At 45.8% G+C, this 17,376-nt stretch overlaps 2 protein-coding genes across 3 annotated transcripts in view; one reads left to right on the forward strand and one right to left on the reverse strand.

The window, feature by feature from the left end:
• Positions 1 to 1,051: 1,051 nt before the first annotated feature.
• On the reverse strand, positions 1,052 to 16,055 carry LOC135175640 (T-cell receptor-associated transmembrane adapter 1). The gene is made up of 6 exons (XM_064143979.1): positions 15,953 to 16,055; positions 14,079 to 14,081; positions 11,983 to 12,019; positions 6,253 to 6,314; positions 3,416 to 3,474; positions 1,052 to 1,332 (listed from the first exon to the last, which is right to left on the reverse strand). Exons 1-6 carry the CDS (start codon positions 16,053 to 16,055, stop codon positions 1,066 to 1,068), a joined length of 531 nt encoding a protein of 176 aa, XP_064000049.1. The 3' UTR covers positions 1,052 to 1,065.
• SH2D1B (SH2 domain containing 1B) overlaps positions 8,840 to 17,376 on the forward strand; it is a 48,009-nt gene continuing 39,472 nt past the window's right edge. For both annotated transcript variants that reach the window (XM_064143981.1, XM_064143982.1), the window contains exon 1: positions 8,840 to 9,010. The gene's annotated coding sequence lies outside the window, so the exon portion shown is untranslated. The remainder of the gene's footprint in view (positions 9,011 to 17,376) is intronic.

The raw sequence follows: 17,376 nt of genomic DNA on the forward strand, positions 1-17,376 counted from the left end.
GAGCCACAAGGATCATTAGGGAACCTGAGCATCTGCCCTATGAAGAGAGACTGAGAAAGCTGGGGCTGCTTAATCTGGAGAAGACATAGGGGATGTGATCAGTGTCTATAAATATCTGAGGGGTAGGTGTCAAGTGGATGGGGCCAATCTTTTTTTCACTGGTCAGCAGCAATAAGACAAGGAGCAATGGCTACGAAGTGGAACATAGAAGGACTCACCTCAATATGAGGAGAAACTTTACAGTGAGGGTGATGAAGCACTGGAACAGGCTCCCCAGAAAGGTTGTGGAGTCTCCTTCTTTGGAGACGTTCAAACCTGCCTGGATGCATTCCTGTGCAAACTACCCTAAGGGATCCTGCCTTGACAGGGAGGTTGGATTTGATGATCTCTGGAAGTCCCTTCCAACCTCTTAAAGTTGTGTGATTCTGTGAACTACCAGTACCTGTACTGGTACATTTCCTTAGTAGAAAGTATGAGATATATTTGGTGTTGATCAGAGAAGGAAACTAAAGACCTAGAAGGATGTTGTTAAAGCAAACTGTTAAATTAGCTTCCACTTAGCTCTCAATTTATTTTGTGATTACCATAGTAGAAAGTACACAATGTTGAACAGCAGAGCAGTTTTGAATTGGGAAAACAATTAAATCCTAAGTATGGAAGCATGAAACACATTTTCCTTCCAAAAGTGTTGTCAGAACCCATACGCAGGAACAGTTCCACTCTGTCAGTGGTCTACAGACTATTTTAAAGTTGACTGTTGTTTTAAACAAATTATTCATTTTTGCTGGAGTCAATACCATGAGAATGCTTCTACAGCTTCCTTTCAAAACATCTTCAGAAGGGCAGATCCTTCAAAGCAGCATGGATCTCTATTTCTTGCTTGGTCTGTAAATGCACTTGGAAAACACTTTGGAATACTTACCCACTTTATACCCTTGTCACTTTGCCAGGATATCATCTTTAGTCATTCTCACTTCCTTCAGAATGAACAAGCAGATTTCAATTTGTAATATATAACAGATCTATATTACAACAGAAATAACAGATCTGGTCCATGAAGCCACTTCAGATGTTCTCTCCTTTTGTAGTATGAATCAAACTCATCAATCTGATGGGATCGTCGTGAATGGCTTCTACATTTCCTGTGTTTTCAGCAGCCAGCTGCTCACTATTGAGGTAAATGCAAGCTTTGGAAGCCAGCAGGGTGGGGTTGGATGACCTTTCTTCTTCATCCTCCTCTCCTGAAGGGTCCTGCTTTCTCCTTTGTTTTCTCTGTTTTCCCTTGACGCTGTGATCAAGTGAGGCATAACACATCTGATTGGCAGGCTCCACCTAGAAGGGAATTCACTTTAGCATTGGCTGTGTTCTAAAATGATATCTAAGATTTAAGAGTATGTCCACACTGTGGCTGAAGTTGAGCCAAACCACCTGTAAATGCACTAATTGAAAGTGCAAATAAGCTGCAGCAGCACACAAAGCAGACTAACTTCTTAAAGCTTTAACATTTACCTGCTGGATGTTTAGACTTAGTAAAGCAGGCAGATATTGGAAGTACACAGCATCTAGTTGCAACAGATAGTGAGTTTTAGATATGGCCTTTTGCATGTAAACTTTGATACTCACATGCAGGTTTAGGTTGAATATTAGGAACAATTTCTTTGCTGCAAGAGTCATCAGGCATCGGAACAGCCTGCCCAGGGAGGTAGTGGAATCACAGTCCCTGGAGGTGTACAAGAAATGTGTGGATGTGGCACTTTGGGACATGGTTTAATGGCCATAGTGGTGTTAGGCTGATGGTTGGTCTTAGTGATCTTAGAGGTCTTTTCCAACCCAAACAATTTTTATGATTATGATTTATGATAACCTCCTGGGGGTGGCACTTCAGCTCATGGTTTGGTGAAGGTGGTCTTAGGTTGATAGTTGGACTCGATGTAAGAGGTCATCTCCAACCCAAACAATTCTATGAGTAGGAGAGTGACAGTAAGGAAAAGTTAATCCAAGTATGAATCCAAGCATCCAAGATGCTTTATGGGAATAAAAGTAACTTAGGTAATCACTCCAGGTTCTCTGGGATGCAAGACTTTGTTTTTCTGCCCATATCTTTTAATTTTATTAGAATCCACTTCTTAGCAACAACATTTTTCACGGTATCATAGTATCATCAGGGTTGGAAGAGACCTCACAGATCATCAAGTCCAACCCTTTACCACAGAGCTCAAGGCTAGACCATGGCACCAAGTGCCACATCCAACCTTGCCTCTGTGCAGATAACCAAAGAATCCTGTCTCAGTAGCATTTCCAGTGGAAAATGGATGCTTTCTGTGTCTTTCCTCTGCTTCTCTCTATGGTTTTCAACCCAAATTATCCATCATTTCTGATGTTGGAATTTCCACAGAGCATTCTGTTTCTGTGAAATTAATTAAAACAAATGTCTAGATCCAAAAGTGATATTTCTGCCCCCTGGAATTATCCTGAGAGAGAGGCTGGGAACCATCCTTATGGAATACTTGGAAATCAACTTAAGCAACCTGGTCTAGTGGAAGGTGATCCTGCCAATGCCATGGGGTTTGTAACTAGATAATCATCAAACTCTCTTCCAAACCAAACGAGTCTATGAATCTATGAACTCAGGAAATTGATGCTAGGAATGCTTCAATTACAGACAAATTTCAGTTGAGGCTTGCTTGCTTGCTTGCTTTTAGGCATCCAGGTAGCTCAATAAAATATGAATGAATAGAAACACAGCCTTCTTTATTTTGATAAGACATAGATTTTGTGCTGGGCAGGAAAGGACCAGTCAGACTCATATGATGTAGCCTGTGTTTTCACTTGGTTGATCTAGATTGAATTGATTGATTGGATTGAAGCTCAAGCAGGGGAAATCTAGACTGGATGTTAGAAAGAAGTTCTTTATAGTGAGGGTGGTGAGACACTGGAACAGGTTGCCCAGGGAGGTCATAAATGCCCCGTCCCTGGGGGCATTCAAGGCCAGGTTAGATGAGGTGTTGAGAGGCATCCCTGGGCATGGTGGGGCAGAGGGGGTTGAAACTACGTGATCTTTCAAGTCCTTTCCCACTCAAACCATTCTATGAAGTTGTGAATCTCCAACATAAATGACATTAGTTCTTTTCATAAGCCATGGCAGCCCAGGACTGAGATTCAGCAAGCCATGTGGATGGAAATGAGCTGTCTGTAATTGCTCTGCTCCCTCATTAATGACCGAGATTGAGCAAAGGGTTAATTCTCTACTTAAATTCCCTGATGAAAGGTCAATTCTGTACTTAAAAATCCCCTGATGATCTGAGGCACACATGGTTCATTTTTCTGATGAACAGGGTGCAGGTTTTGCTTTTGTGTTGTCATTGGAGAAACACAAGAACTCTGAGATAGTCCAGAGAATGAAAACTAAAGATACCTGTTGTTGGTTAGCTGGCCTTTGAGGCTGAGACTTCATCTGCTCGTAACAACAGTCCTCTAGAATTTATCAAAGTAGAAAAATGGTTTAGTTATTAGGGCACACTGCTGAGACTGCAAAGATCAACAGATCCTCATGGTTACAGAACTAACTCCCCCCCTGGTTTGCTGTGTTAGAAGTGTGTTTCACTTTGAAAACACATACAGACCTCTTCCTCCACTGAATGTACCCCCAGCAAGTTTGCATATGATACCAAGCTGAGTGGCATAGTTGGTAAGAGGGAAAGACAAGATGCCATCCAGAGGAACCTGGAGAAGTGGCCTGAGGAGAATCACATGAGGTTCAGTAAGGAGAAATGCAAGTTCCTGCACCTAGGTCAGGACAATCCTTGATACCAATCCAGGCTGGAGGATGATGAGATTGAGAGCAGCCCTGCAGAAAAGGACTTGGGGATGCTAGTGGGTAAGAAGCTGATCATGAGCTAGCAATGGGCACTTGCAGCCCAGAAGGCAAATGGCATCCTGAGCTGTGTCAAAAGAAGCATGTCCCCTCTGCTCTGCAAAGACATCACCTGGAGTCCTGTTTCCTCTATACAACAGGGATGTGGACCTGCCAGAGCAGCTCCAGAAAAGGCCACAAAAATAAGCAGAAGGCTGGAGCACCTCTCCTGTGAAGACAGGCTGAAAAAAATGGGGCTGCTCAGCCTGGAGAAGAGAAGGCTTTGGGAAGACCTTAGAACAGCATTTCAATATATGAAGGGGACCTACGCAAGGCTGGGGAGGGGCTGTGTGTAAAGGCTTGTGGTGATAGGACAAAGGGCAATGGTTTGAAGCTGGAGCAGGGTAGCCTTAAGTTGGACACCAGGAGGAAGTTAGTCACAATGAGAGTGGAGAAATACTGGAACAGGTTGCCCAGGCATGTAGTTGAGACCCTGCCCCTGAAAATAGTCAAGACCAGACTCGACGTGGCCCTGAGCAGCCTGATGTCATTGGAGGTGTCCCTGCTGACTGCAGATCCCTTCCAACCTGGTGCAATCTGTGAATCTCCTCCTCCATTTCTGGAGAGGCAAAGAGCTGAGAAATTCAGACACACTCTGAAAATGAGAATCTTTTTTTTTTCCTTGACATGCAGAGGAAGTTTCTCATTATTGCCTGAGTAGGAAATCATTTTAGGCTGCTAGGAGGACTTCTTGCAATTAGGGGTAACCACATAGTGTGTGTTTCAGCACAGGCAAGCTTTTCTCTGGCTGAGAAAGAAAGAAAGAAAGGCTGTGAGTAGCAGCAGATGGTGATTCAATTCTGTCCCTGACTCTGCTTTCAGTTTTCTGCAAATTTGGTGTAAGAGATTTTTACTCCTGCCACTGCTCACTTCAGCCATCAGGAAAGCAGATTCCTTCCTTGCAGTTTCCAGACTTTGGCAGTTGTCAGTCACAGAATCACAGAATGGTTTGGGTTGGAAGGGATCATCTTGTTCAAACCCTCTGCCATGGGCAGGGACACTTCCCACTAGACCATGCTGCTCATCCAACCCAGCCTTGAGTGTTAGCTTGGTGAAATTTGTGCAAACCCCATAGGAAAAAGTTGGGTTTGGGGTTTACTCTTGGGGATTTTTTTTTCCCTGCAGTTCAAGAACTTTGAAGCTTTGCTTAAGCCCAGATAAGACAAGCAAATTGTGCTCATGTTACTTAAAAAGTGCTTTAACAGCGTTAAGGACTTGGGCACAAAGTGCAGCACAGGAAGCTCTGCTTCAGCATGAGGAGCAAGTGAGGAGGGTGGTGGTGCAGGTTGCCCAAACAGATGGGGGAGTCTCCTTCTCTGAAGACTTTCAAGGCCCACCTGAGCCTGTTTCTGTGTGGCTTGCCCTAGGTGATCCTGCTTTGGCAGGGGTGTTGGACCCAATGATCTCCAGAGGTTACTTCCAACCCCTACCAGCCTGTGATTCTTTGACTCTATGATACCTAATCTAACTCTAGCTGCAGTTATACGCTGCTACTGTCTTCTATGTGGCATGTCTCTGCAAGGATCTCTCACTAAGAGAGGTCATTCTCCTCCTCTGATCTTGTCAGACCCTACCTGGAGTACTGCATCTAATTCTGATGGCCTCAGCACAAGAAGGATGTGAAACTGCTGGAGCAGGTGCAGAGGAGGCCACGGGGATGATCAGAGGGCTGCAGGACCTGTCCTGTGGGGACAGGCTGAGGGAATTAGGACTGTTCAGCCCAGAGAAGAGTAGGTTCTGGGGAGACCTTATGGCAGCCTTCCAGTACCTGAAGGGGGCTACAGGATAGCTGGGGAGGGACCTTTTACAAGGGCTTGTGATGATAGGAAGAGAGGCAATGGCTTTAAGCTGCAAGAGGACAGATTTAGACTGGGTATTAGAAAGAAATTCTTTATAGTGAGGACAGTGAGATAGGGGAACAGGTTGTGGATACCCCTTCCCTGGAGGTGTTCAAGGCCAGGTGGGATGAGGCCCTGAGCAGCATAGTCAAGTAAGAGGTGTCCCCTGCCCATGCCAACAGGGTTGTAACTGGATGATCCCTTCCAACCCAAACCATTCCATGATTCTGTGATAGATGCAGAAAAGCTCTTGGGTTTGAGGTATTTGGCTAAACAGGACCACTTAAGCTACAAAAAATCCAATGCAATGTGAGATCTGCTCCTAGAGACAATAGTGCAGCAGGATGGCTTGCAGTGCTACCTGAGTAGGTGTTAACACAGCAATCAAAAAGGGACAGATTCTGAAGCCTGCCACTTGAAAAACACAAAGTGTTGGCCAGTCAGCTTTTAACCATGTATTTATTAGAGCTTCTGAACAGATCTTTTTGAAGTGAAGCTTACCTGAAATACCTTGATTGAGATTGCCATAAACAGGACCATCTTCAGTGTAACAGGCATCGTAGCTAGAAAGGGAAGTGAAAAACACCTACAGTTCACAGACTGTGCTTTATTTAGCACCCAATTATTCTACTCTAACCATTTCACACACACATAGCAGTAGCAGACTGTATGTGGTCTGAAAAACAAGACCAAAAATATCAAGATGGGGGCAGAAATGGCAATGTCTGTATTCTGAAGAGAGATTTGTTATCTAGCCAAGAACTGAACTCTTCTTCCCTGCAAATTAGATAGAGTTCTAGAAAGATCAATGATCACTGAAAAGAACTCTTAGGAAGGAAATTCTTAACAGTGAGGGTGGTGAGACACCAAAACAAGCTGCCCAGGGAGGTTGTGGATATCCCCTCCCTGGAGGTGTTCAGGCAGGTTGAATGAGCCCTTGAGCAACCTGCTCTAGCAGAAGGTGTCCCTTGCCCATGGCAGGGTGGTTGGAACTGGATGATCTTTACAGTCCCTTCCAACACCATTCTACGTCACCCAAGGACACTTTATGACACAAATCAAAGCACTAAATGGGTCTTTCAGGGCAATGCTCTTCAAAAGTCCATTCTTGATTCAATTAAAACACTTAGGTTGGCACAACCCAAGAAGATCATGGGCAGGGACACTTTCCACTAGACCAGGTTGCTCAAGGCCTCATCCAACCCAGCCTTGAGTGTTAGCTTGGTGATATTTGTGCAAACCCCATAGGAAAAAGTTGGGTTTGGGGTTTATTCTTAGGGATTTTTTTTTCCCCCTGCAGTTCCAGAACTTTTAAGCTTTGCTTAAGGATGATCTTGGAGGTCTCTTCCAACCTGGTTGATTCTATGATTCTATGAAAAAGACAAGCAAGTTGTGCTCATGTTACTTAACAACTGCTTTAAGCAACATTCAGTTTTAGATTTGTTGTGGCCTTCTGTGTTTCACTACCTGCTGTTGCTTGAGAACGTTTTTAACCACGTTTGTAACATGGGAGCTGCTGGTCAGAAGCAGATTCACAGGTTGCATGGGGTTCAAAGGGACTGTCAAAGCTCATCTTGTCCAATCTCTCTGAAGTGAGCACTCTGTAACCTTAGCCCTATTGTCTCCCTGGACTTTTCCTCAGTAATGGAATGAAGCCATCCCACTGCTTTTTCAGTGACATCTTCCACCTGAACAGGCTAGTGACAGACAGACTTCCCAGCTTTGTCCTGGTAGGACATAGAATCATAGAATGATAGAATCAACCAGGTTGGAAGAGACCTCCAAGATCAGCCAGTCCAACCTATCCATCCAGTCCAACCTATCATAGAATCATGGAATCAACCAGGTTGGAAGAGACCTCCAAGATCATCCAGACCAACCTATCCATCCAGTCCAACCTATCATAGAATCATGGAATCAACCAGGTTGGAAGAGGCCTCCAAGATCAGCCAGTCCAACCTATCCATCCAGTCCAACCTATCATAGAATCATGGAATCAACCAGGTTGGAAGAGGCCTCCAAGATCAGCCAGTCCAACCTATCCATCCAGTCCAACCTATCATAGAATCATGGAATGAACCAGGTTGGAAGAGACCTCCAAGATCATCCAGTCCAACCTATCATAGAATCAAGCAGGTTGGAAGAGACCTCCAAGATCATCCAGGCCAACCTAGCACCCAGCCCTAGCCAGTCAACTAGACCATGGCACCAAGTGCCTCATCCAGCCTTTTCTTGAACATCTCCAGGGACATTGTCTTCCATCTGCATCCCACTTATGTATTTTTGGTCATTGCTGAAGTCCCAGAATGAGTTACCACTGACTTGTGAGAGCAGTGTTAATCTGGGGAAGACCTAACATACTGTCTTTTAAAACTTGAAGTAAACAGGAATGTGATTTTATGCTGATGAAAGCTCTCCATTTGACATCAGAAGACTCTTTTGATGAAATGCACATGAAGCCTGTAGTTTGGGTTTTGTTGCTATAGATTAACTGAGGTGTTTTAAGACATTAACACAAGCATTAATGGGGTAAAACAGACTACCTAATGTTACTGCAAGCTGTAGTTTAACTTTCAAAAGGAGGAATGAAACACAAGTTCTAAAAGTGGTGATTTTTGTAACTGAAGACTTCACATTTCTTTCTAAAACCACAGCATTGGGATAGTAGTCTTGATATCTTTTGAAACATTCTGCAAAATCTCTGTTTGCTTCACTGTCTCTGTCTGAACCTACATAACTTGAACTGATTATTCTTCTTCTAACACCTCTTGCTGACATAAATCCTTCCAGGCAGGTTTAACCCTTGCCCTCCTCCTTCTGTCGTGCTGGGGTCCGGGAGTGAGTGGCTGAGCAAACAATAAAGGTGTGGCCCCAGCAAAGCCTTGAGGGACTTAGCACCAGGTGTCAGGTGCTTTGTGCTGCCCTCAACACACCTGCGTGGTCAAAGGAGGCACCGAGCTTTGCCCTCATTGGCCAGAACAATGGTGCTAGTGCCTATTGGCCAGGTTGAGTTCAAAATCAAGTATATAAAGGGGGATGATTTACAAAGCACATCTTTCTACACTTGCCTTTCTGCCCTTTGCCTTTCTACAGGAGCCTTTGGCTGCACTGAGCCATCCTATCTCTTCTCATTTGCAGCTCATTAAAGGCAGCCACTTGTTGCAGCTAACACTAATGGCTTAGCAGCTGTTCCTTCCTCCTCATGGTGAGTTTGAAAGTGCCTTTCATACAGGAGGCTTACTCAGGAACCAAAAGAGTGGTGAGTACATCTGCTGGAGTGAATGCCAGGACTCCATAACCATAGTTAGACGTTTTCCTGTTTTCCTGATGCTGTTTTCCAAGCTCTGATTGTTTAAGCTTCAAGTTAATTTTTAATTGATGATTGATTTTTGGCTAACAGGTGAAGGCTACTTGGTAATTTTGTTTTAAGAGAGGACACTCTTTCCACCACTTTCCTGAAGTGTGGAGGGTTTTTTATATGGAATAAGGCCAGTGGCATCCTGGCCTGCATCAGGAATGGTGTGGTCAGCAGGAGCAGGGAGGTCATTCTGCCCCTGTACTCTGCACTGGTCAGACCACACCTTGAGTACTGTGTTCAGTTCTGGGCCCCCCAGTTTAGGAGGGACATTGAGATGCTTGAGTGTGTCCAGAGAAGGGCGATGAGGCTGGGGAGAGGCCTTGAGCACAGCCCTACGAGGAGAGGCTGAGGGAGCTGGGATTGTTTAGCCTGGAGAAGAGGAGGCTCAGGGGAGACCTTATTGCTGTCTACAACTACCTGAGGGGTGGTTGTGGCCAGGAGGAGGTTGCTCTCTTCTCTCAGGTGGCCAGCACCAGAACGAGAGGACACAGCCTCAGGCTGTGCCAGGGGAGATTTAGGCTGGAGGTGAGGAGAAAGTTCTTCACTGAGAGAGTCATTGGACACTGGAATGGGCTGCCCGGGGAGGTGGTGGAGTCGCCGTCCCTGGAGCTGTTCAAGGCAGGACTGGACGTGGCACTTGGTGCCATGGTCTGGCCTTGAGCTCTGTGCTAAAGGGTTGGACTTGATGATCTGTGAGGTCTCTTCCAACCTTGGTGAATCTGTAATACTGTGGTACTGTGAGGACAAACAGAACAGATGATGATGTGCCCAGCAGCTGTGAAGAGACTGTTTTATTGGTTTTGGACATCATAAGTTCAAGAAATGTGTGGACATGGCACTTTAGAACATGGGTTCTTGGCTGTGGTGGTCTTAGGTTGAAGGCTGGACTCAATGACATTCAAAGCAAAGGAGGTTGCAGTTAGGTAGGAGTTGGTCTTTTTTTCCCTAGTACTAGATAATAGAATAAGAGGAAATGGGCTGAAATTGTGCCAGGGGAGGGTTAGGTTGGAGATGAGGCACAGATTGCCCAGGGAAGTGGTGGAGTCACCATTCCTGGATGTGTTCAAGACGTGTGGCCACGGCACTTAGGGCCAGGTTTTAATGGCCACGACGGTCTTAGGTTGAAGGCTGGACTTGATGATCTTAGAGGTCTCTTCCAACCTAAACAATTCTATGATTTTATGCATAAAAGAAGGATATGGAACATAAAAATGTGTAAATTATTGTTCCACAAGTGTCAAATATCAGACCTGTGCTAGTTTGGACCTAGCTGGAATATTTTGGTGAGAGGAATTAGATTATATAGGCTGTGAAAATGAAACAATGGTGGTGTTAACTTCACTCATAGGCTTGCTGAGATGTATAAAAACAAGAATACAAACATAGATAACACAGAGGCTGTGTGTTTCTGGCTGCCTGCACTTTTCTCCCTAACCTGCTGTCTGTGTAACTTATCTTTCTGCTTCCTAACCTCCCTGGCTGATTCTCCAAACTCACTTTGAATGTAAGGTGAAGTCTGGGATAAAGTAGAGGGGTGGAAAGGAGGGGCAAGAGTGGTTGGGAGCCTCTCCTGGGGACTCAGGTTTCTGAGAGGGCTGTTGTGTTTCTGTATTACCTTGTGTATTTCTGTATGCATATTGTGTATATCTGCTTGTATATTGTGCTAAGCTGTAAACACAAAGCTTCATTCCTGAATTTCCACTTGGCTGAGTCTAGTCTAGGTGATTTCATAAGACTGGGGAGGATGGGTAACACCCAAACCATCACAAAACCATAACTTATCCTTGTCTTCTGAGAGCTCTTTTAGATTATTGCAGATGCATTGAATTTGAGTGGCAGTAAAAAGTGGTTTAGCTCAGCATCTTGCACCTTCTTTGCCGTATAAAAAGATCATACAATCAACCAGGTTGGAAGAGACCTCCAAGATCATCCAGGCCAACCTAGCACCCAGCCCTAGCCAGTCAACTAGACCATGGCACTAAGTGCCTCATCCAGGCTTTGCTTGAACACCTCCAGGGACGGTGCCTCCACCACCTCCCTGGGCAGCCCATTCCAATGCCAATCACTCTCTCTGGCAAGAACTTCCTCCTAACATCCAGCCTAGACCTCCCCCGGCACAACTTGAGACTGTGTCCCCTTGTTCTGTTGCTGGTTGTCTGGGAGAAGAGGCCAACCCCCACATGGCTACAGTGTCCCTTTAGGTAGTTGTAGACAGCAATGAGGTCAGCCCTGAGCCTCCTCTTCTCCAGGCTGCACACCCCCAGCTCCCTCAGCCTCTCCTCATAGGGTTTGTGTTCCAGGCCCCTCACCAGCTTCGTTGCCCTCCTCTGGACATGTTCCAGCACCTCAACGTCTCTCTTGAATTGAGGAGCCCAGAACCAGACACAGTACTCAAGGTGTGGCCTGACCAGTGCTGAGTACAGGGGCAATATAACCTCCCTTGTCCTGCTGCCCACACTGCTCCTGATGCAGGCCAGGATGCCATTGGCTCTCTTGGCCACCTGGGCACACTGCTGGCTCATCTTCAGCTACTATCTATCAGTACCCCCAGGTCCCTTTCCTCCTGGCTGCTTTCCAGCCACTCAGTCCCCAGCCTGTAGTGCTGCTTGGGGTTGTTGTGGCCAAAGTGCAGAACCCTGCACTTGGCCTTGTTACATTTTGTTGTCGATAAAATGACTGAAGTACATCTCTCCCACGTGAACTATTTTCCCAGTTTTCTTTGGAAAACTGTTTCCCTTAACCATCCTGTTGCTTGATGCTTCCAGGCAGGCTGCATGAGATAGTGGAATTTCCTCTGTGCCATCCCTCCAAAGCCATCTGTCACTATTTATTGCTTCATGCTCGCCAGAAAGAACTTATTTAATCCAACTTACCTCGGTCTGTCGTCTTCATTGTCTCTGCACATTTTAGCTGGAGAAGTTGTTGTAAGAAAAATAAGGTGAAGAGAAAAATGAACTGCATTGGTTTAGAACACTTCAGATAACTGTCTCAACTGACACTGCAGAGTGTACATCTGAAGGCTCTTGGCTCTCAGCACTTTTAGTTCTCTCCTCCCTCACTTTTCTCAAATACTTTTGACTAATGCTTGTGTTATGACCCTGTGCTATGGCTGCTAAGTCTGTGTTAGTTTACAAGACCCCAAAAATATATTTTAATGTGATTAATTCCATATTTCCTCCTCCTGCTGCTTCTACTTCATCTTTTTCCCTGCCTTGGGAGATGTACCATGTGTTTCTATCACAAGATGGTTTATGTTACTGGTTCTGCTGCTTACATCTCTGGGAAAAAAGGATATCCTAAGATCCACACAGATTAAGAAACTGAAGCAGAGAGGCAATGACTACAAAAATATTTATGGATATTATTACACATGACTTAGAGGAGCATCTCAGGGAGCTGAGGTTCCTCAGTCTAGAAAAGAGGAGGCTGAAGGAAGACTTCTTCGCTCTCTACAACTACCCAAAGGGAGGCTGGAGCGAGGAGGGGACAGGAGTAGAGGAAAGGGTCACAAGCTGTGCCAGGGGAGGTTCAGGCTGGATATTAGGAAATAATTCTTCACTGAAAGAGTTATCAAACATTAGAGTGGTCTGCTCAGGGCAGTGCTGGAGTCACCATCCCTGGAGGTGTTCAAGTGCCACAGAGACCTGGTGCTTAGTCATATGGTTTGGTGCTGGCCCTTCAGTGCTGGGTTGAGCGTCAGACCAGATGATCTTTGAAGCCTCTTCCAAATAGACACATTCTGTGATTATTTATTATAATTAGTCAAATTAAGTTAGAATAACAACTCAGGAATACCTGACTTTCTATAGTGTGCTCCAGGACCCCAGAATTTACCCTAGGACGCTCTGATTCCACAAGCAATGCAGCATCAACTTAGCTCAAGGTTAGGTTGGTAAATGACTGTGATTTTCAATCTTTACAAAACATTCTGCATTGAAGATAAAATAAAGCAAAAAGGCAGCTCAGCCCCATCCCACAACACTACAGCAGCTCTCTTAATATCTTGTCACAATCTAATTTTCCTACACTTGGTGAGATCAGTTTATAAATACAGGTCATCTTTCTAAGTAGGGTTGGGTTGTTTTTGTGTGTATGTTTAAGGTGGTTGACTCCCCCAGTGTTTGCCAGCCAACTCACACCTACAAATCACCCTTGTGTAAAGGCATTTTCCCTGGATGGGAATGGTGGTGATTGATATTAATGTGATTAATAATTAGTGAAGCCTTTGGCACCATTTCCCACAGCATCCTCCTGCAGAAACTGGCTGCTCGTTGCTTGGATGTGTGGATGCTTCACTGGGTTAAGAACTGGCTGATGGCCTGGCCCAAACTGTAGTGGGGAATGGAGTTAATTCCAGCTAGTGGCCAGTCACTTAATGGTGTTCCCCAGGGCTCGGGACAGGGGACAGCTCTCTTTAATATCTTCAATAATTATCTGGATGATGGGATTGAGGCACCCTCAATAAATTTGCAGATGGGAATAAATTTCATGAGAGTGTTGGGTCTGCTGGAGGGTAGGAAGGCTCTGCGGAGGGACCTGGCCAGGCTGTATACATGGGCAGAGGTCAATTGTATGAGGTTTAAAGAAACCCAAGTCCTGAGTCCTGCATTTTGGGCCACAACAACCCCATGAATTATTTAGACTTGGAACAGAGTGACTGGAAACTGCCCAACAGAAACAGACCTGAGAGTGCTAGTTGACAGCACTGTGTGCTCATCTTGGTCTGGATCAGGAACAATGTGGACAGCAGGAGTAGGAAAATGATTGTGTCCCTGTACTGGGCATTGGTGAGGTCACACCTCAAATACTGGGTTCAGCTTTAGGGCCCTTGCTCCAAGAAGGGCATTGAGGTGCTAGAGAGTATGCAGATATGACCCACAAAGCTAGTGAAGGGTCTGGAGAATAGGTCTGGCAATGAGCAGCTGAAGGAATAGGATTGTTTAGTCTGGAGAAGAGGCTGAGGAGAGACCTTCTTTCTGTCTACAACTCCCTGAAAGAAGGTTGGAGTCAGGTTGAGGCTGGTCTCTTCTCTCCAGTATCAGGTGATAGAATGAGAAGAGATGGCCTGAAATTGTGCCAGGGGAGGCTTAGTTTGGAGATTAGGAAAAAATTTCATTGCTGCAAGAGTGGTCAGGCACTGGAACAGGCTGCCCAGGGAGGTGGAGGGGTCATCATCCCTGGAGGTGTTCAAGAAATGTATGGACATGGCACTTTGGGACATGACTAAACAACCTTAGGGGTGTTGGGTTGATGGTTTTAATGACCTTAGATATCTTTTCCAACCAAAACAAGTCTATGATTCTATGCATGATAGAATTGCATGCATAAGAGAGGTTGCTGTGCCATAATCAATTCTGATTCATTCATAGCTAATTTGAACCAAACCCAGAGTATGGCTGTAGTCACTCTAACATGAGTAAATGCCTGGGTTGAAGAGCAACATGATGATGCTATTATGAAAAGCAGTGGCAGCTTTTTGGTTGGTTGTTTTTTTTAAATGAAATTATTAATCAACAAATGTGTATAAAATCTGCAATTCAAATAAGCAATCAGGAATCTGGGGAGGGGAACACCTATTATCAAATCAGAGAATTGTGGTTTGGGTTGGAAGGACCCTTAAAGATCATCTAGTGCCAAGCCCCTTCCCATAGGCAGGGATATCCTTCACTAGACCAGGTTGCTCCAGGCCTCATCCAACCTGGCCCTGAACACCTCCCAGCTACTTAAAATATTCTTTTAACTAAAGTGCAAAAAACCAGCTGCATGACAAGCACATATAAAATATATATGTGTGTGTTTAAAAAATACTTTAAATATTTAGAGCTAAATTCTTCACTTTGTAGCTGTTCTGTTGGTTACTCTTCAGGGAATGGATTTGGCTAGCTGTTTCCAGCAGCAGACTGGGCAGCCAGCAGTCATTCTGCAATCAGGTTTAACTTTCCCACAAACTATGTTCTCTACTAGAACCATTCTCTGCAAGAGATAACTTTAAAATTCAAAATAATCCATTTCATGGAATCAACCAGGTTGGAAGAGACCTCCAAGATCATCCAGTCCAACCTAGCACCCAGCCCTAGCCAGTCAACTAGACCATGGCACTAAGTGCCTCAGCCAGGCTTTGCTTGAACACCTCCAGGGAAGGTGCCTCCACCACCTCCCTGGGCAGCCCATTCCAATGCCAATCACTCTCTCTGGCATGAACTTCCTCCTAACACCCAGCCTATACTTCCCCCAGCACAACTTGAGACTGTGTCCCCTTGTTCTGTTGCTGGTTGTCTGGCAGAAGAGACCAACCCCCACCTGGCTACAACCTCCCTTCAGGTAGTTGTAGACAGCAATGAGGTCACCCCTGAGCTTCCTATTCTCCAGGCTGCACACCTCCAGCTCCCTCAGCTTCTCCTCATAGGATTTGTGTTCCAGGCCCCTCACCAGCTTCGTTGCCCTTCTCTGGACACCTTCCAGCACCTCAGCATCTCTCTTGAATTGAGGGGCCCAGAACTGGACACAGCACTCATGCTGTGGCCTGACCAGTGCTGAGTACAGGGGCAGAATAACCTCCCTTGTCCTGCTGCCCACACTGCTCCTGATGCAGGCCAGGATGCCATTGGCTCTCTTGGCCACCTGGGCACACTGCTGGCTCATCTTCCGCTACTATCTACCAGTACCCCCAGATCCCTTTCCTCCTGGCTGCTCTCCAGCCACTCAGTCCCCAGCCTGTAGCGCTGCTTGGGGTTGTTGTAGCCGAAGTGCAGAACCCTGCACTTTGTTGGCTTGAAATCTCCCAACAGTGATGACATTGTGAGGAATAAAGTGTCTGTAGACAGAGTGAGGAAACTTCCTTACCTTGCTTCTTTTTCATACAGTGTGAAATGTTCAGTGTCAAGGACACAACCAGAGCCAGGCTCAGAAAGGCCAGAGCTCCCCAGACAGCAAAGTGGCAGTCCATTGCTGTAACTGAAAGAAAAGCACTTTTTAAACAGAATCAGGGAATTGTTTCAACTGGAAAAGACCTCTAAGATCATTGAGTCCAACCTTCAACCCAACACCACCGCAGCCATTAAACCCAAAGTGCTGTGTCCATGTTTCTTGAGTACCTCCAGGGATGGTGACTCCACCACCTCCTTGTTCCAATGCCTGACCACTCTTACAGGAAACAATTTGTCCAAATATCCAACCTAAACCTCCCCTGGCACAATTTCAGGCCATTTACTCTCATTCTGCCACCTGATACTAGGGTGAAGAGACCAACCCCTCCCCACCTTGCTCCTATCTGCTTTCAATACAGGCTGGGCAGTGACTGGCTTGAGAGCAGCCCTAAGGAAAGTGACTTGGGGGCACTGGTGGATGAGAAGCTCAACATGAGCCACCAGTGTGCACTTGCGGCCCAGAAAGCCAACTGTATCCTGGGTAGCATCAAAAGAAGTGTGGCCAGCAGATTGAGGAAGGTGCTTCTCCCCCTCTACTCCACCCTGCTGAGACCCCACCTGGAGTACTGTGTCCAGTTCTGGAGCCTCTATTACAAGAAAGATATGGACATATTGGAGTGTGCCCAGAGAAGGGCCATGAGCATGATCAGAGGGCTGGAGCACCTCTCCTATGAGGCCAGGCTGAGAGAGTTGGGGCTGCTCAGTCTGGAGAAGAGAAGGATCTGAGAAGACCTTATTGTGGCCTTCCAGTGTCTGCAGGGGGTCTGTGAGAAAGCTGGTGATGGACTTCTTAGGATATAGAGCAGTGACAGGACCAGGGGGAGTGGAGCAAAACTAGTGGGTAGATTCAGATTGGATGTTATGAAGAAGTTCTTCACCATGGAGGTGGTGAGACACTGGAATGGGTTGCCCAGGGAGGTGGTGAAAGTCTAATCCCTGGAAGTTTTTAAGGCCAGACTGAATGGGGCTCTGAGCAACCTGGCCTATGTGAGGTGTCCCTGCCCATGGCAGGGCAGTTGGAACTGAATGATCTTTGGAGTCACTTCCATCTCTGACACTTCTGTGAGTTGCAGCTGGGTTTCTGTTGTGCAACAGCTGTACTCTGTTCTTGGTGATTGGCTGATTTTTGCTCTCTGTAGTTGCAGCTGCTGTTTTATTGTTTACTCTGTGACAGCCACTACTTTGCAAGCTAAATAATTAATACCAAACCCAGATGCTAACTAACAGGAAAGCAACATCAATAAACTATTAGCAGAATCACTGCTTCGAGGGAATTCAGCCAAAGGCTGGGCTGTTGATGTGCCTCTAAGATGCAGGAAAGATCATAAACTGCTAAAGGGG

The sequence above is a fragment of the Pogoniulus pusillus genome, chromosome 5 (assembly GCF_015220805.1).
Source record: "Pogoniulus pusillus isolate bPogPus1 chromosome 5, bPogPus1.pri, whole genome shotgun sequence".
Taxonomy (NCBI): domain Eukaryota; kingdom Metazoa; phylum Chordata; class Aves; order Piciformes; family Lybiidae; genus Pogoniulus; species Pogoniulus pusillus.

What these genes read in the sequence shown, in the direction of transcription:
- LOC135175640 (XM_064143979.1), bottom strand. Translation starts at nt 16,055, where the DNA reads ATGGACTGCCACTTTGCTGTCTGGGGAGCTCTGGCCTTTCTGAGCCTG. An exon ending in AATGAAGACGACAGACCGAG is followed by an intron (nt 6,315 to 11,982) that starts GTAAGTTGGATT and finishes TTCCCTTTCTAG; the next exon opens with CTACGATGCCTGTTACACTG. An exon ending in GGCCAGCTAACCAACAACAG is followed by an intron (nt 1,333 to 3,415) that starts GTATCTTTAGTT and finishes ATTCCCTTCTAG; the next exon opens with GTGGAGCCTGCCAATCAGAT.